The 19375-nt window shown below is 44.1% G+C and overlaps 1 protein-coding gene across 1 annotated transcript in view; it reads left to right on the forward strand.

The window, feature by feature from the left end:
• Nucleotides 1–83: 83 nt before the first annotated feature.
• muskelin (muskelin 1) overlaps nucleotides 84–19375 on the forward strand; it is a 36757-nt gene continuing 17465 nt past the window's right edge. Inside the window, exons 1-11 of the mRNA XM_084588375.1 lie at nucleotides 84–178; nucleotides 491–560; nucleotides 3240–3382; nucleotides 3480–3568; nucleotides 4216–4325; nucleotides 7717–7854; nucleotides 8649–8703; nucleotides 10817–10891; nucleotides 13902–13964; nucleotides 14411–14523; nucleotides 18029–18142. Coding sequence (XP_084444501.1) covers nucleotides 102–178; nucleotides 491–560; nucleotides 3240–3382; nucleotides 3480–3568; nucleotides 4216–4325; nucleotides 7717–7854; nucleotides 8649–8703; nucleotides 10817–10891; nucleotides 13902–13964; nucleotides 14411–14523; nucleotides 18029–18142 — 1047 coding nt within the window. The 5' untranslated portion in view covers nucleotides 84–101. The remainder of the gene's footprint in view (nucleotides 179–490; nucleotides 561–3239; nucleotides 3383–3479; nucleotides 3569–4215; nucleotides 4326–7716; nucleotides 7855–8648; nucleotides 8704–10816; nucleotides 10892–13901; nucleotides 13965–14410; nucleotides 14524–18028; nucleotides 18143–19375) is intronic.

A 19375-nucleotide genomic window follows, 5' to 3' on the forward strand; every position in this document is an offset into this window, starting at 1 on the left:
TGTACTTGAATATTACTTAAGATTTTTATTTAATGCAGTTTTACTACATGTAAATATCTCAGTCAGTGCGGTGCAGTCATTGTTTACTGTCACCTCCAAAAATGGCGTCCGCGGACTGCAAAAAGCTTAAGTATAGTATTCATAAATGCTCAAGTTACACAGGATCTTACTTACCAGAGTACGTACCCACTTCTAAAGCCGTCGATAACTTCCAGAAACAAAATTCAGGCGTTGACGCTGGATTCTCAGCGTTGACAAGTTGAGTGCAGTCCATTCAAATTTGGTCAGCCTCGGTAATTCACTCCCGAGATCAGAAGCAGACGGAGTTATTTGTACGATATGTGCTTGCGTTTTTTGTTATCGTTGTGTTGTTGATAACGTGCTTACAGTGCTAAATGCTGCGTCACCGTGGCAACCGCGCTGTCCGTTCTATTTTTACACCGGGTCAACTCTATACTCATTTGCGCTCTACTTTCAATGTTTCTTTTAGAAACATACTCGTGGACAAACCTGGTGACCAGTATTCAAGATGGTCTTCCGATTCCAATTACCCTCCCCAGGTTAGTGAATCGCTTGTTTCAATTTTTACCTTTTGTGGCTCTTTTTGACACTGCAAGTTTAGTGCTTGCGCCAGTGCAGAACTCCTCGGGTGTGCAACGCAAGAGTAAGTCTTTTTCGCTTCTGTTATTGCCATTATTATATCGGCACTTACTAGCGCGCCAGGCTGTCAATATCATATTGGTTAATTACCTGAAGCGTGATAGAAAGATCGTAATTATCGGAACAATGCTGCATATGTGTCTTGAAATCATCGCTCGGCAAGGGAAACTGCGCGCTTCGTTGAGGTTTTTGTGAATTTTTCTACGTATTGTACTCTGTAGTGATAAGTGGCTTTACGAATTACATACTGATTATGGTGTTACGTGTCATTCATGTGCGAGAGAATTTGGTCGTCTAGAAGAGCGGTTAATAGAACGAATAGCTAGCAGAAATAATAAATTCCTGTTTTGTTTCGGTACGAAAGCTTACTTGTAGCGCTGCTTTTGTGCGAAAACAGAGTTAAAACGTTGAACAGTGAGGCATGTCTTGAGAGTTATAGTTGAGCTGGAGCACTTTTTGTGGCCTCCAAAAGACATCAAAAGTATGGGAAGCACTGTGGTTAATCAAGTGGCAACGCATGTTGAACCATATAAGCAGTCTTTGTTGCTATGATTGTGATGTTCAGATACCCGTACACTGCTTGCACATTCATTTATCTCTTGCAATGCTATCAAAAACAGTCGGGTTAATGATCTAATGCTGCTGACAAAAGGAGTCGGACAAAGTGTCTAAGTTATACCAGCAGCATTTTTTTCAAGCACAGCATCACAGCATCAATCCATACCTGCCAACCCTCCCTGTTCACCTGGGAGACTGAACATTCCGATTGTTTGGCCACTGCCCTTTATCTCCCGGAAAGTTAGCTTCTACCCATGCAAGAATCGTTTTTGATACCAGCAGTGCAGAATATGCAGCTGCATTGTCATAACCAGTACCACCATCAACGGTCGCACTAGCACCATCGGCATCATCGGCCAAGCAGCCACTCAAAACCAAATCGACTCAAAGCCAAAGGCTGGTCACATTTTGTGCTTGCTGTCGCAGCTGCTTGTGTCTGTATTTAGCGTTAGCTAGACTGCGTGTATGCGGTGCACAGTGTCGAGTTAGAATTTTTATGTGCTTGAAGTCATGATGCTATCAAAGCCCAAGAGATACTCATAGAGGATTCTTTGCGACATTGGAAAAAGGTGACCATTTGGCATTTTATGCAGCATGCAGAAGCGGCGTCTGCATGTATTACGGTGGCAAATGATTTGAAACTGAAATTAGACCTTAATTGCGCTCATCAGTATGCAGAACAACCCTCCAGCATCTGCTGCTAGTGGCGGGACATTAGTCTGGATCATGCTACTGCAAGGTCCCTGCAAAAGGACCCATTAGACTCTGTCTAAAAATTAGCTCACCCCCTTCTCTCACTGGAGTGAATAAAAAACCTTCAGGTTTTTTTATCTTGCCAGGTTGGCAGGTATGCGGATGTAATTTGCCGGCTTTCTTTTAGACAATAAAGGCACAATATTGAGTCCACACTTATTTACCGGCATTTGTGCTGCTTCATTTGTCACATGGCCCTTGTGTACCCTAACAATGTTGCACACAGAATGCAAACAAAATGGCACGTAGATACTATGATGGGAATGTTTGTTTGAGCATTGATTGTGTACAAACACTTGCAGATTTCTTTTATTTCAGTTTTGACGAGGCAAAAGCACATCTTCCCAATCGCTGCTGGATGCGCACACACATAACTTTAGCACTTCTGCCAGCTGATCGTGCAGAAGAACTTATTCTTTGTCTCACAAGATGTTTGCAGCATTGCGAAAGGCAGAGGCACCCGGGCCCAATCAAGATCACGCACACTACAATAGGCAATTGTGCTCCTACGTGCCTCTCGCCCCCCAAATTGGCGGGGGGACAGTAGGAGCACATTTCTCTATTATAGTGCGCAGGGGCGAGAGACACTTAAGAGCACAATTGCAAGGGCTCCTCTGCCTTTCGCAATGCTGCAGATATCTTGTGAGATGAAGTATAACTATCCACACTCTTGGTTGACGACACTACAGTCACACTACACACATCATGTTGCAAAGCAAGAGTATGTGGTTTCCTTTTAACCGCTGACTAAGGTCAATCATAACAAGCAGTTCCAACTGCTGAAATCACCACTGGCAACCATTTATCGTAAAAAGAACCTGAAATGGGAATAGAAGTAGATTGTTTTCTTCATGGTAGATTTATTACTTACCACTGTCTGCCTGCGTTACAATTTGATTGACAGGAAAAATGTTTTTCAGAGAGTTTCCTTCAGGCTTTATCAAGGTTGCTAACAAGTACTGCAGCATAGATATAGGAGGCATATAGCATGAATTCTGCCAGTTTAAAAAGTTTTTGTGCCAATATTAAAGGCAGTTTTCAATACAATAACTGCTCCTTTAAATGTAAGTGCCAACTTGAATTTGTTTAAAAGTTAAGCTATATAACAAATTAGGTCACCGTGGCAAACATTCTTGAGAGCTTGGCTGCTAGCCTTACTATCTTTGTTACAGTTCCAGCTTAAGTTTTGGTGCCCACTAATACCACATTGTTCTTTTTTTCTTTCTTTATTTCTTTTATTGCCTGTTCCCCTTTCTTCCTATCTACAGTTTCTGATCCTCAAACTGGAGCGGCCTGCAATAGTGCAGACAATAACCTTTGGCAAGTACGAGAAAACGCACGTATGTAACATGAAGAAGTTTAAAATATATGGCGGATTGACTGATGAACATATGCTGGAGATTCTAGATAGGTATGGAATGCTCTTTGACTTCTCACTTTTATTGCACTAAAAGCTGTTACGTGCAACTGCTGCATCTTTTTATTGTTATTTGTTTCTCACTCACCAGTGGCCTAAAGAACGATCACCTGACAGAGACATTCACACTTAAACATACCATCAATGGCAACCAGTTTCCTTCACGCTACATCAAAATTGGTAATACAACCACTTGTTTTCTCTTATCTTCACTTTCATTTTTTCCTTACCTTCCCTCATGGCTACGAGGCTTTGTATGGCTGTTACAGCATTACATTCCACTTTTTGAACTCAAGATTGTTGAAAAATTGCAGGAACCTCAGGTTAGATGAGCCTATCGCTTGAGCAAAGCTTACAACATTTACATAAGAATGACAGGTTCAAACCAGGTTATTCTGTGCAAGCTATAGAAACTGTCAAAAGTGCTCAGAATAATTATTACATGTGTGATGTTAATCACAGTTGTGTTCACTAATTGTTTCAATTGTCAAAACTGCCTGGAATGGGTAATGACTGCTGTTGCACTGCATGTGCATGTTTTCAGTTTTTGTGTTTTAGGACCTGAATTTGTTTGAGCTGGAGTTGCTCTGAAGCACAAGAGAAAGACTGGGACCTAAGAGAAACATAGGACAAAGTTCTAGCACTTTGTCCTGTGTTTATCTCGGGTCCCTGTCTTTTTTTGCGTTAGTTTGGCTTATCTTTCATGTGGGGCTCAGGCAATATTTTTTTTTATTTCTTTTTTTTTTATCAGCTCAAACTCAAATTTTGTAGCTCATGTCTGAATTAATGTGCAGGCAACCAAAAAAGGTATGAAATTGTCTTTGCAGTACCTATTCAGTCCTGGGGTCCAAGTTTCAACTTCAGCATCTGGCATGTCGAACTTCAGGGGAATGAGGACAGGGACCTAGTGATGTCTTCCTTAAGGTGGTTCAGCACAGTGAGTTGTTTTTTTTTCACTCCCTCAAAACAATGGGTCCATATAAAGGGACATGCAAGCAAAATACTATGTCTGCTCATTGTGTATACAAGTGTTTATGAAAGAGAGAAAGGCATCTCTGCATGCAGGCAAATGAGGCCAGTGGCCTGAACACGCTGCCATCATATTCGGTTGAGCAGCCATGCCAGTTTTCACATGTGTTGCAACGTAATGAGCTTTTATCAAAGCTGTTGAGCCAGTCATTACAGCAATGTCTTACCTCACTTTCGCTCAAGACTAACTTGATTATCTTGTTCCATAGGCACATTGCACTGTGTGGCATGGCATCCTAGGATCGGTTGTTTGGATGTGCTTGACAGATGGTGCCATATATATACTATACTCTGGTTAGCAAATAAAATGCAAGTAGTCGGTGAATAACGAACTGTGCTGACTAGCGAGAAGAAGCTTCCCCGTGGAGTGTGGGGAAGGACCAGCGTGCACTTTTGGAGCAATTCACAGCCTGTAGCTTGCATGCTAAGTCGACCCTTTTACCTGAATTTTCACATTATGTGCAGTCGTTTTGATAGACAGCAATTAACTTAAGATATTACGTTGATCTATGTATTAATTTTATAGTTGTGATGAACATGTATTATTTGATTCTAGTTGTATCAAATCATAGCTTATATCAAAGTCAAAGAATTATCCTGAAAATCTCATGTAAAAGCATACCACTGCTGGACATGTTTATCGAACTCTGTTAAACAACATACTTGATATGGCGAACAGCGCACTGTACCTCTGCTAATGGCACATCTCCCAGTTGCATTGCAGCGATCTCTTATTGCATGCAAAACAATTGTGAGGCATGGCATTGGGTAATGAGCACCTACTTGCCACGCTAGCCAAGTAAAGATCATAAAACTGTGTGGCATGAGGAACATGGCGTGTGACTGGCATTTAACAACGCCATTTTCCACACGTTATAGTGCCTTCTGGGGAATACAGCCTTGGTACAACGCTGGTCATATGAGGAAACTAACCTGGCTGACCAAAGGCGACCAGAGCAGACTTGTTTCGCTTGCTTTGTTGGTAAAGGGGTTGCAAAAGCTGATTGTATCTTAATCTTAATGAAAGAATATAGTGCTTATAAAGTGCAGTGTTAGGCAGTGGCTAATTATAAAGCATGGTCTACGGTGGCTTTGATGTAAAGCGGGTGAGACCTAGCGGCGCTCGGTAAGTGGTTCGGCTCAGCGCCCGACTACTAATTTTGAGGAGGACACAGGTTCAGTCTTGATGCGAGGCGCTCATGTACTATGTGATATCAGTGCACATTAAAGAGCCCCATGTGGTCGTAATTTTCAGTGCCCTCAACTACGGTGTATCTAATAGCCGATGTTACTTTGGAACCGTATACAGTTGTGCCCCGTTAATATGACCCCCGTTAATACGGACGACCCGAATTATGGACAGTTTTTCTGGGGACGAAACCTTTTCAATGTATTTATGCCTTATTAATATGGAAACTCGCTGTCCGGACAATGGACAGGGGAAGAATGCATGCGCCCCACTTGGGCCCATGTATTTTTGTCTCGTTAATATGGACAGTGCTTGAAAAAAAAAAACAGAGGAGTCCGAACGCAAGCTAAAGAAGGGCGCGCCGCCCACGAACCTACGCGAGAGCCGATACGGCGGGATGCCTGAACGAGTCCTGTGGGGTTGCAAAGAATCAAAGCGGGCGTGTCGCCGTTCTAAGGGAGGGGGAGCGCAAGAGCGGAGAAGAACGTACAAAGCAAACCGAGGGTCAGCGTAAGAAAGACCCCGAAAGGGGGGAACCAGGAGATTTTTGGGTGCTGCGGAAGTGCTGCCGCAGTCGGGAAAACAGCAACATGTGGTTGCAATAAATTCTGCTGAACGTGAACAGAGAGGCCGGTAAAAGCGTAAGAAAGAAATGACATGAAGAAAGACAAGTGCCTACAGTGGCGATGGGAACTGAAGTTTTCTTTCCCAAAGCGCAATGTCTGTTCCATGAAGCCGTCAACGCTTTTCGGTGAGAGTTAAGACACACTCACAAAGTAGAGCGACAAAAGAAAGGCGACGTACGAACACGCAACGGGGACCGGGCGTCCCGTCCTGGACGCGCTTCTCTCTCATGCTCCTGGTTTTCGTCCCTGTTGCTCCGCCGAACTGCCAAATTATGCACACTAGACGGTCCGTATGTCGGCTTCGCTTTGAGTCAACGATGCGGCCTTGACAAGGTCTGAGCTCTTCGTAGTCGGCTAGCCGTCATTCTAAACTATACTTCAGCTTGCAGTGTTTGTTTTATGGGAACACATAAAAATGGCGCCAAGAAGATGGGATGTTCGATAACCCTCTGCATAGCAGCTTGCCAACTTGACTCCCTTGCTTCCTTACAGAAACAGTACAAGGCAAAAAAAGAAAGAATCAGAAAAACGAAAAAGCAGAAAGGTTAACTAGGCAAAAAAGTGCACAGCATCAGGAGCCTGTAACCCTCAACTTGAGTCTGGCTTTTGACATGGCGGGAGTTAAACGCAAAAGAATAGAGCTGAACGCAGGCGCGAAGAAATCTGTGAATATAAGCGGCAAAAGCCATCTCAGTGAATCCAAGCTGCGAGGGACTAGTATCGACAGCTCAGCTGTTTCCTCGCCTCAGGAGAATCTCAAGCAGCTACTTAGCGGCTACTTTGCTCAGTGAAGAGGCCATTTTGGAAGTGGCGGTGAGTAGAGAATCAGACGCTGATTCATCGGCCAGTGGGGAGTTCGTGCTCGAAAGTTCGACTAACGCAAAACCCAACATCACGGGTGTCATGGTAAGCGAGTCGCTTCAGACTGCACTACAATTTTTCGAAGACAACAATGGCAAGGATAATGCACTCAAAATTGCCGGTGTTCTGTGAAATTTTGAGTCCAGTGCACACCGTTATGTACAAAAGCAGTTGTTAATTACAATTCTCTTTTCTCATAAAATCCTTTTTGTTTTTATTCATGACTTGTTATTATGGATGACTCGCTTTATGGACAGTTTTGGTCGGAAACCAAAGTGTACATATTAACGAGGCACGACTGAAAACCAACCAAACTACACTCTTTTAGGTTTCAGGTAACCTTATTCACTGCTGTGTTTTATATATCGAACTATTTCACGATCCCTTTCACGTTCAGTGTACCCAAATTGATTTTAATGCTCCTGGGTTTGGTTTTTATTGATGTGTCGTTTTTGTTAAACATTTGCTGTCCCCCTGCTATGTGATCACTGCTGCCCTGCTTCTACTGCAACTTTTTTCTGGGGGTAGAGGCATAGTCAGGTGACTTTGTTATGACCTTTTGCCTCTCCATGGCAGTACTTATGTGATGTCAGCAGCATATTAATCAGGTATTTTTCTTCCAGTACAGGGAAAAAGAAGCCATCCGCCTCTGCCTGAAGCATTTCCGGCAGAAAAACTACTCTGAGGCCTTCGAGTCCCTGCAGAAGAGAACCAAGGTACAGCTGGAGGATGCGCTGCTTACCAAACTGCACCACCTTCTGGTATGTAGGAGCTATACTTAGAACACATTGCTTCGCCCGCTGCAGCCTTAAGGAGCAGCACACTAGTGTTGCTTGTGCACTACACTCTACACGTGCAGCGGAACCCTTATTGGAGGTATAATACATATGAAGTGAAATTCTGCTAGTTAGCAAGTCATGTAAGGATCAGCGGTAATGAAGGAGCTGGTATATGTGCCGCAGCTACCCAGAACCTTAAAATAGAAAAAGTAAATGCACCCCATAAAGATGCCGTAAATTTTATGTAGAGAAAACTGAAAGCAAAATGGCAGGATTCATGGGACAAGGAAGTAAACAACAAGCTACAGTTAGTGAAGCCGGTGATGGAAGAATGGAAATCTTGTAGTCACCAAGAACGTTTCTTCAAAGTGATTTATCCTGCCTTCATATCGGTCGCACTCATTTAACACACAACCTCTTTCTTGCAAAACGAGATGCGCTTACATGTGAATTCTGTAGGGAGGTTGTCACCACTAACCACATCTTAATTGTGTGTACAAAACTTGAAGAACTGAGATGAAAGCATTTCCTACAAGTTTATAATGAACGCATCAGGCTACACCAAAGCTTACTTTTATGAGAGAAGTCACTCATTGATGTTTCCCATATTTTTTCAGTCATAAGAAAAGAAAAGCTTTTAAACAAGCTATAGGGTTTTAATGACGTTTTAGATTCTTTTCACCAATTTTAAACCTTGTGTTTGACACGTGATGGCCTTGGTTGCCTATGGGCCATAAAAAAGCGACACAACTCAACACTTGTGTTGCTTGCTTCAGGTGCAGAAGGGTGACTTTGTTGGCTGCGAACAGCTGCTGGAAAAGGCGGCTAATGGTGAGCAGATTGGCATCAGATACATTTTTTTATTTTCACTGTACTCTCATTCGCACATGCTTCTTTCTCAGTAGCATTGTCAGTCAGAATTTTTGGCATTCGTTCCTTCCGTCTCTAAGAGCCCAGGGATTTGCAGAACAGGGCAAGCAGATTTTCTAGTACAATAACACCTCAAACCTAGGATATAGTCACATTAAATCCCTGACTCAACTTCTCTTCAACCTCATGTAATAATGGGCCTGTCACGAACAAGGCTTCTCGGTGTCCCTCACAAAACATTCATGATTGTGGCACATGTTCTGAGGAAGCTTTGCTGCCACTCCTAGTTTGCATAGATAGTAGATTTCGGCTGCTGGCACACCCAGAGAAAGAGCATTCTCACGACTGGGTTCACCAGTGTGTCCTCGCTGCTCTGCCAGCAGCCCAATTGCTGGTCCGGTTGTACAAGCAGTCATGGGTCAAGCTGTACAGATGCACCCAACCATAGCTATCACTTATCCTAGTCACATGACTCAACTTATCAGCAGCACATTGGCTCTTCGGGTTCAGGCTGTCCTAAGGCTAGCCGCAGCTAACATTCATTTTCTGCTGTGTGCCATAGCTACCATTTATTTCTGCATTGCTGGCTGGCCACTACACGACAGTCGTTCAGCCTATCTCGTGTTGCCACATAATTGGTGTTCTTATAGTTCATGTGCTTCCTACATATAGTGTTTTCTGAGTGGTATAACTCTCCAGTACATTTCACAGTGAGGGCAAAAGTTTGAGTGTTCGTTGCTGGCGACAGCACCACCTATGCTTGAAAGGCTTTCCTCAGAAGTTTTTCTGTAGGAAGGTGCTGTGAAAACAGCCGCTCTCTGCATGTGTTGTTGAGATTCCTCGATCGCAGCCTGATAGTGACATTGTGGCCTTTATCACTGGTGAAACATCACCAACGAGGAATCTGTAAACAGCCTGGGTATTACTGATAGAGAGACTATGTGCATGCTAGGCATGCTTCACCTGTTCAGTCAAATATGGGTCTACTAGGGAGGTTCTGTATTTCAAATAGCAAACCGAACGCCCGCCTACGCGGTTATTAAGAAAAAATGAAATAGTGTATGTTGAAAGCTATTTGAGACAAATCAAATATGTTTTCAACTTTTGGGATAATTGGCACGTCATTTTAAATGAGACCTGCCATATTTTATATTCAGTGACTATTCCAAAAGCAAGGTCCATTATTGCTACCACCTGCACCAATCTGCTGCAGTGCTGCATGGAATAAAGTTCTCCATTCGTGTGGCAACATTCTTTGTAATGCTTACATTAGGCTTCGAATGCCGAATGATAGAGCAAGACTCAGGCAAGCTCAGCAAAGCCTATCTTATTGCCTCATCTCAAAGGACATGGCTCATACATATATGTAGGTGTCAGCTGTCTCATGTTTTGAGTGTTGCGACAAAGTGCAGTGGTAGTAGTAATAACGTTTATTACAAATTAAATTTGAAGTTTAATTATGTCTGGGACGGAGGGGCCCTGTAACCTTCCAGGGTTCCTGTAACCTTGACTGTCGAGTGGACCCGGCTTGTGTAGCTTAACGTTCATAGACTTAATGTACTGACTTGACCACTTGGTGCAGCTATAGCTTTATTTTTTGCTGAATTTCATCATTTATACGAATATTCACAATAGTAGTGAATGCATGTAGTACAAATATATTCTATTCACATTTCATTCGTTTACAAGTTCGCTGCATGTCTACGCTTTGTTAATCTGTTTTGTCCCTTGTTTAAGTTGCACGTTCTCTACTACTTATTTGCTCCTTTGTGAGGCAGGAATATTTTTTCACAATGCTCCTCTGTTCCAAATGTCATCATTCCTCAGTGGTTAGGGCGCTCGGCTACTGAGCCAGGAGAAATGGATTCGATCCCAACCATGGTGCCGCATACTGTACACTGTTAGCCTACGTTAAAGGCCCTGGGTGATTAAAATTTTCTGTAACCCTCCACTGCAATATGCCTCATAGTCTGAGTTGCTTTTTAATGTTAAAGCTCATCTTTTATGCTGCCTTTCAAAATGCAGTTTCGACAGTCCACTGCATACGTGCTAATTAAATCCTCTTTCATTTCAGAGGGTGTCTTCAATGAGTACCTGAAGAACGAGGAATACAGGCCCAAATGGACTCCCATCCTTTGTTCCGACAAGCGTATGTTTGTGTTGGATCTTTCTCTCGGATGGGGCTGGTATGGGTGTCACCATAGGAGCCTTGAAGTGCAAGAAAGGAAATGATGCATTTCGAGCAGCTTAATGCTTAGTGCTTAGTGATGCAGGCATTGCGAAATCAGGGGGTAGACGAGACGTACGTGAAAGTGCTGGAAGATATATATAGTGGCTGCACAGCAACCATAGTTCTACATAAAGAAAGCAATAAAATTCCCATAAAGAAAGGTGTTAGGCAAGGAGACACAATCTCCCCAGTACTATTCACAGCTTGTTTAGAGGAAGTATTCAGAGACTTGGAATGGGAGCAGTTAGGGATAAGGGTAGATGGAGAATACCTCAGTAATCTGCGATTTGCTGATGACATTGCCTTGCTAAGCAACTCGGGGGATGAACTGCAAATAATGATTGATGACCTAGACAGAAAAAGTAGAATGGTAGGCTTGAAAATCAATATGCAGAAGACTAAGGTAATGTTCAACAGCCTCGGGAAGGAACAGCAGTTTACATTAGGTAGCGAAATACTGGAAAAAGTAGGCGAATATGTCTACTTAGGACAGGTAGTAACCGCAGATCCAGACCATGAAAAGGAAATATCAAGAAGAATAAGATTGGGATGGAGCGCATTTGGCAAGCACTCGCAGATTATGACTAGCAGCTTACCGGTATCGCTCAAGAGGAAAGTGTACAACAGTTGCATCTTGCCTGTACTCACCTATGGGGCTGAAACGTGGAGGCTAACCAAGAGAGTTCTACTTAAGTTGAGGACAACCCAAAGAGCTATGGAACGAAAAATGGTAGGGGTAACATTAAGAGATAGAAAGCGTGCAGAGTGGGTCAGAGAAATAACTCAAGTTAACGACATTCTAGTGGAAATTAAGAAGAAGAAATGGACATGGGCAGGACATGTAGTGCGAAGAGAGGATAACCGATGGTCGCTGAGGGTAACAAACTGGATTCCAAGGGAAGGAAAGCGTAGCAGGGGGAGGCAGAAAGTTAGGTGGGCGGATGAGATTAAGAAGTTCGCAGGGGTCAAGTGGATGCAGCTAGCACAGAACCGGGTTAAGTGGAGAAATATGGGAGAGGCCTTCGCCCTGCAGTGGGTATAATCAGGCTGATGATGATGATGATGATGATGATGAATGCTTAGTGCTTCTTGTATCCATCATGGGACTTGATGTATGTGCTTAGATTACTCTTAGCATGATTTACAAATCACAAGATTTGATTTTCCTCATGAGAGCCTCAAAAAGCTTGGCCACTCATTATGGGCTGTACGGGCAAGAAAATTCACTGTTATAAAATTTCGACTTGGTCTGAAAGCTGGACAGGTGCAGAGAACCAGCCAAATAAGATCCACAAGAGCTTAAAGGGTGCTTTTAGTGTGTACAGTTGAACCCAGATACGCCCAAGGGGATTGCAGAATAGTTTGATGCATCAAATTCGACAGCCTATGTATAAAGCTTTTGCTTAGCCTGTAGGCAAAAATACATTGCACACATGTTAGTGACATGCTTCTTAATGCCACATGTAGCCTACAAGAAGAATAATTGCTGATTAAAATTAAGTGCCGTTCATTTCCACAATGCCTTTGGCAGGGAAATGTGCAAAACGCCACATGAGGGTCACCGTTAGGTTTTATTTATTTTATTTATTTAGAATATACTGCAGGCCCTTTGATGGGCCCTAGCAGGAGGATCAACAATAACAATATAACATAATCAAATAAAAAAGTACACAGGACAATATTCACAGCAGTCAGGGGTAGCAAGCAGGAAGGTAATATTAAGGGACAGAAAAAATGTGCCATGCTGTGATCTGAAATCCCGTGTTCAACTGAGACCGAATACTGATCAAGTGACCTACTTGTAAAAATTAGGTCGAGCACTGATTAACGAGCCCTTGGACAGGAGTGGGCTCTTTTACCACTTGTTGCATATCATGGCTAAACTTAATATCACACAACTGCCCACAGTGCACACCTAGGCTTGAACTGGGAAAAATATAATTCATCTATTTCTGATAGATTGAAATCTATTACGAAAATTATTCGTATGACCAGCCAAATCCTTCAGAAACTGCAGTGGGGAATCGGGCGCCTGATAGACAGCAAACAACAACAAAGAAATGCTCCAACAAGAAAGTTTCAACGAAACGCTTTCATGGTTATCAATTTGCTGGACTATGAAAGGTTTGATACTGTTTTCAACCAAAACCGCAACACCACCACCCCTTGAGGATCTGTCTGGGCAAAATACCTGATATGAGGGTGGAAACACGTCGGTGTCATCAATACCTTTGCGCAGCCAGGTCTCGGTGATAACGACTATATGGGGATCATAACCTAAAATGATAGCTTCCAACTGGTCACTCTTATTTGAGATACTGCGGGCATTTATGTTTAGCAGTTCATATTTCTTCACACCGGGTTGCGGAAGTCGCCGCTTTTGGCTTTTTTGAATACCAGGTAGCCTCACTCTGCAACTGTTATTATCATCCCATTTATAGAACACCCCATTTACTCATAGTTTATCGTTTATTAGTGCCACTTTCTTCAGTTGGTTCAGCTTCACCGCATGTGGTGTGAGAATTGAGTGCAAAAGGCCTGATGTCCACTTAGTATCCCCACATGTTCACCATGTCACGCGTTTTCACAGCATGAACACTGCAGCACAGCTGACCCGTGTCCGTCGGCAAAAAGTGATCGAGAGGCGCCGTGCGCAGGGGTGCGGTGGCGCGTTTTTCAGCATATTGTATGATCACCTAAGTTGCTTTACTTCAATGTACTGTGCAGCTTTTCTCTACATTTAACAGGATTTTCAAGGGGATAATCTCCGTATTCGATAAATAATTTCAAATATCTAGCTAGGCTACCTCCGGCTGTAGAGGCCTAAGTGGTTAGCACTGGTCAGCATGAAGGTAAGGTGTGAGCGGTACAGTTTGCACGAAAACTTGTTTCTGATATGTGCTGTTCTTCCTCCATTTGTGGCCCCCAGCGGAAGGCAAGAATCGACCTGGAATGCGGGGTGGCCACCAGATGTGCATTGATGTGCAGACAGGTGAGGGTTTTGAACGTCATCTTTGCGTCAATAAATTTTCTTTCCTTCATGATTTCTCCTCCTGTGTACAAGTCTTGTGTTGTTAGAGCACCACATCACAGTTTATGGTAAATCAGTAACTCTGGTCGGGCTTTTGTTATTTACAGCAAGGAGGATATTGGTTAATGTCAGCACCTTTCATCCAATGGCTAACTTTCCCAAAGGACCCTGATTCCTCGCTCATTTAAAAGCTCTGTTTTTGATGCCGCTGCCCAAAAGGAAAGAGGAAAGAGAAATTGTTGTCTTTGCAAAATTTTAATGAATTAGCCCACAAACTTTGAAATGCATTGTGATGAGGAACGTTAGCAGAGCTGTGAAGCAGGGTTAGGGAAGAGTACTGTGGATGTGGATATGGTTTGATCGGGCGCCTGGCTGTTCTCGTTCCCTTTGCACCCTCCACCCCACAGAGACTCTCTACCTGTTTGGCGGTTGGGATGGCGTGCAGGACCTTGCAGACCTCTGGTCGTACCAGACATCAACGGGTGTGTGGACGTGCTTGTCTAGGGACACTGAAGCTGAGGTGAGCACGGCTTGCTCCTCTGCTCAAACCATGGGGGAGATAGGAAAGCTAGGCAGAATTGGAGAAAAATCCTTGCTCATAGATGTGACATTGTTAAACAGAAATGCTAATATAGTAGTGTGAAAAGGCTGATTAGGACTTTTATAAAGCTCCTGTCATTAGGGTTGTTTCAGGTACTGCCTCGCAGAACAGCTTTCCTTAGCATTGGAATTATGTATACTTGTTCAACTTTTTTTTGTTCATTGTTAATATTTATATATATATATTGTAATATATAACATATTTAATATTGTGTACAAAATTTGTTTAATGATTTCAGATCAAATGTACACTTGACTCCCATTAAGATGAATTTTTTGATAAAATAAACAATTGAAATCATTTGGTTGACTTTCCGTGTGTAAAGGCTAACTTCAGCTGGCTGGCTGAAAGACTGCAAAATCAGATGCTGTTGCTGAAAAGGAAGCTCAACCCGCCTTCCTTCCTTCTTTCCTTTTTTCCCCGAAATAGGGCTTTTTGCGACTCGCAGCTGGTATCGGTGGCTACTACCGATAGACTGGGCTGGTTTATGGCTCTCGCGACATTATTTGTTCACCCAGGAGACACCCTTGCAAGCACGCTTCTCCCTCTTCCATGCATGCAACAAGCTGCTAACGATGCCAAAGTGGGTCAGTTTTGGCAAAAGAACGCTCCCCTCCACGTGACACTGGTTTCCCATTATCCAGAAAAGGCTGCTTTTTTGACCTGGTTATAGGGGGAATAAGATGCACCAGCCATCGAGTAGGGGAAGACATTGTCTTTGTCTCCCCAGGCCTTGTAATGTCCTAGGTGCAGTTTGCCAGACACAGGGGTAGTCCAAGAAGCGGCTCCTTTATTGTGACGATTCGAAGCTGATTATTTGGAGCCCAAGGCTGGTCGTAGCCTGGGGCTGCAGTTCTGTTGGGAGAACACAACACCCGTGCCAGGTGTGTAGCTGTGCTGCTGTGCGGACACTTATGGTTGTTTATTGGGAGCAGCTTTTCCTGAAGACCCGTTAGAACAGGACAAGGGCATCATCAGTATACCCAGACTGGTCAAGTGAAGTTTTGGGTTGCCTAAATTCCAGTCACACGGGCAAGTTTATTGACACTTTCACGAAGTGCACTTACATGGGAAGAATGACACTTTCGCTGCTCGCTGTCACACGGCAAAATCAAGTATCATTTTGAACAGATGGCAGTGCCGATACGGATGCTGCAGCCTTATGTGGAAATTAATTTTTTTTCACGAAAATACCGTAATTGCAAGCACAATTACCCCAAGCTAATGTTCAGAGTTTATTTGTGCATCTGAGTGCATGGTTCTGACCGCTAATGCATGGCTAACCGTGGTTATCGCAAACCTAGCTTTGCAACTTAGGCTTGCATCATTAATCGAGAAAATGTTGGTATAGCGACTACGTATGGAGTGGCGCCACCGATGTTCGAGCGCGAAAAGTGCACGTGCTGTCTGATTCAGAGCAACGTGCATTTTTCACACGAAATCGTCTGATGGTGCTTCTATGCAGCCTAAACTGTCCAGTGGCGCAGCACCCACGTATGGCAGCATCGTCACGTCTTCGCAGCGTTCACTTAGCGTGTCGTACGCAACTTCGAAAAAGGTCCGGTCCCTGCCGCATCACGAAAGGCGAGAAGTTCGCAGCGTTCACAGCTCCCGGCGCTTTCGTATTGGCCAGCATAATAGAATATATGGCTCACTCGTGTCAACCTTACTGTCTGTTGATAATAAGAGAAAGGTGTGATTCAATTTGACGACTACTTAGGAACGGGCCTAGCGTATACGTGTACAAGCTGACCGGGTGAGCTGCGCCACGCCGCGCCGCCTGCAGCGATGCATGGCTATGAAGTTGTGAGCAGAAATTTGCTTTTATCGCAGCTATTACTTGTACTAGCGACTCAGTAAGGGTCAACGATCCCCAAGAAGGATTCATTTTTGACATTTCTTCACTCCAGGGCTTATTATTTACTAGAAAAACGAATTCCCACACACTTTTTTGATGCCAGTGATAGCAAGGCCGGATGCGCCGTAAAGGTGTTGGCTTGGCGCTGGCGGCTTGCGGGAGGAAATGCGGTGTTGCCTCTGTCCGATGCTTGAGCGAAATGCTGTCATGTCAGGTGACGACTTTCTAGAGATTGAGTTACAAATAACTCCAACTTCATTGATGCCGCTTGAGATACCACATTACCATCGGAGCGCAGCAGCAGACTGACACCTTCGCCTTTAGCACAAGCACTGTGAGTGAGGGTAGCTATTCAAGTGTACGCCTCATTTTTAGTTGGTGACAGCTTAAATCTTGTGCCTATTAGAAGAAACGCTCATGAAAAATTTCAGAACCATTGTAATTCTCAAAAAATATATAAATAATGTGTGGATGTCCTGCTGTCGAGGCTACACACTCGCCTGCTGGACAAAGTGTAGGGAGTTTGCCAAACTCACTTTGCACCGAGTGTGTTTAGCAGCTAGTGTCATTAAAATTCATCGTGTGACACGATGCGAATGACACTGAAGGCGAGTGTCACCCGTTAGAAGTGACAATAAACTTGCTCGTCTCGCAGGGATATTAGTTATTTGTGTTTTGTCTTCAGCGCGAAAATAGTGCTGACAACAGCTGTGACCGGGCATGAGGTAAGAGAAAAACTTGCCTGGCCCAATCACACGCGGCTTATGGCCAGTGATTGGAGGTTATGAGCCAAGGAGTCGGAAACTGAAGTTTGAACGGAAGGTGCTAAAGGTGAGTTGGTCGTTCTGGCTCGAGTTCTTGTTGGTTGGTGCCCAGCACCATCGGCTCTGCTAAAAGTGGGAGGTAGACAGCTCCAGCCATTTCCTGCGTATTGCTGTAGCAATGGCCTTTGAAGGTTGTGTAAAATACGCGTGATCAATAAGTTTTTATTCGCATATAAAAGTGACCAGTTCCTTCAGTCAAGAACCTTCTTCCTTTCCCAAGATATCCATCCTCTACAGAGGAGCATCCCTGTTGTAATGGGCTCACTGCCTAGGTAGCAAAGCGAATGAAGGAAGCAGGAAAATAAAACGAATCTGTAGACTTCAGTTTGTGTTTAAAAAAAAAAAATTGTTTTTAGGCAAGCTGTTTCGTCTGCCGTTTGGGTAAGACGATCTTTCACAGTGATCTCTAATCACAGCAACCCTATGCTGTGGCACTCACAGGGCATTTACATGGATGTAAAGAAAGAAAAAAGTATATAGAACGCTTTTGTGCAACGAAGCGCACCTATGCAAGATGACTTCTGGATACCTTTGCGTGGAACAGTGGGGATGCCATCTTGTATGAGTGCGTGGTCTCGTGAGGAAGCTTTCTTGCCACTGCAGAAACTGAGTATCGCCAGGCGTATTTTGTGAGATAAGCACAGAACCACTGCTGTGCATTCCTGCTCTTGCACTCATTCTTTGTTACATTCTCTGAGAGCTTGTTTGGGCTTAAACCGTGTCTTGGGGCGTTGTGATGCAGGGTGGCCCCAGCGCACGTTCCTGCCACAAGATGTGTCTGGATGGAGAGCGCAAGAAAATCTTCACCCTGGGACGCTACCTCGACTCCTCTGCTAGGAGTACTGAATGCCTCAAGGTGAGGGGAAGTCCTGGGGGCGCGGAATACAATGGCAGCTTGCTCGCTAAAGCCGAAACCACTGCTGAACAAAACAAGGCTACTAACTCACTTTAGGATGTTGAACCCCATAAACCAAGCAAAACTAAAAGTAGCAGCGTGCTGGTGGTTCCACTGTCCACTTTTCTGATCACTCAAAGGTTTTCAATGTCAGAGTTATTATGTTAAGGAAATTTTAGGTGGCTCCCTATTGGTTCAGGTTTTCTAACATACTGACCAGTCTAGCAAACTGTTGCCTGCTGGAGCTGTTTGTAGTGGCAGAAACATGGAGGCGAAAGTAGTGGGGTTTGGTCTGATATGTTTTGAACCACAAAATACCGTGTGCGAGGTTTTTGTTTTTTCCCCAGTACAGCGTAGACGGCTAGAGGCAGGATTTGAGCTCAGTACCATTACCTGTGTGTAGCTTTTCTTTTTTTTTTTTTTTTCTTCTTAATACACAGTGGTAGAACTGCTGCGCCAAACTGCGCCAAATCAGAAATCCTGCTACATGCTGCTACAAAATCGATTTTTTGCCTACTTTGCGCCAAAAGTCGCTGAATAGCCGAAAGCGAAACCGAACTGACCAAACTGTCGCAAAACCAAAACTGACATCTGCTGGAAACACTGTGCAAGGCGGAAGAATATATTTGCAGGTGCTGGGTGGACAATCACGTGACACAAAATTGACGTTTGTCTACGTCGCTTCTGTGTCTCCTGCTGTTTTTTTTTTATCTACTGGGAGGGAGTGAGAGGGGACTGCAAGATATATCTCTCAAGCCCAATGAGCGGGAAGGGTGAAAGGAGGGGCTGGCAGTCTGGCCGCCGAAGGGTCGAAGCACGTTCAAATGTGTGACGGCTTCGAGCTGCCCTGTGCGCTCGCTTAATTTGTGTGCGTGCATGTGCATGTGCTTGTGCGTGTGTGCATGTGCGCGCGCGCGTGCAAATGTGCGAGCAGGCTGGCCAACGCAGACGGCGCGGTTTCAAACGAGTGATGGTTTGTAACTGCCCTCGGCAAAGCACAGCTGGAGCAGTATACACGCTTGCTTCCTTTTTTCATACCAGTGAGGTATGGGCTGCGATGGCCTGTGTAGCAGTAGAGGAGCGCTAAGGATTTGACTGCTTCTGTGCACGAGCACTGGACTCTGTTGGCCGCTTATATAACTTAAGTTCAACCCCTTATGTGGAACATCTTGTATAATTTCGCAGCTTAATCAC

This window comes from Amblyomma maculatum, chromosome 1 (genome assembly GCF_055883805.1).
Source record: "Amblyomma maculatum isolate TAMU_Amacu chromosome 1, ASM5588380v1, whole genome shotgun sequence".
NCBI lineage: Eukaryota > Metazoa > Arthropoda > Arachnida > Ixodida > Ixodidae > Amblyomma > Amblyomma maculatum.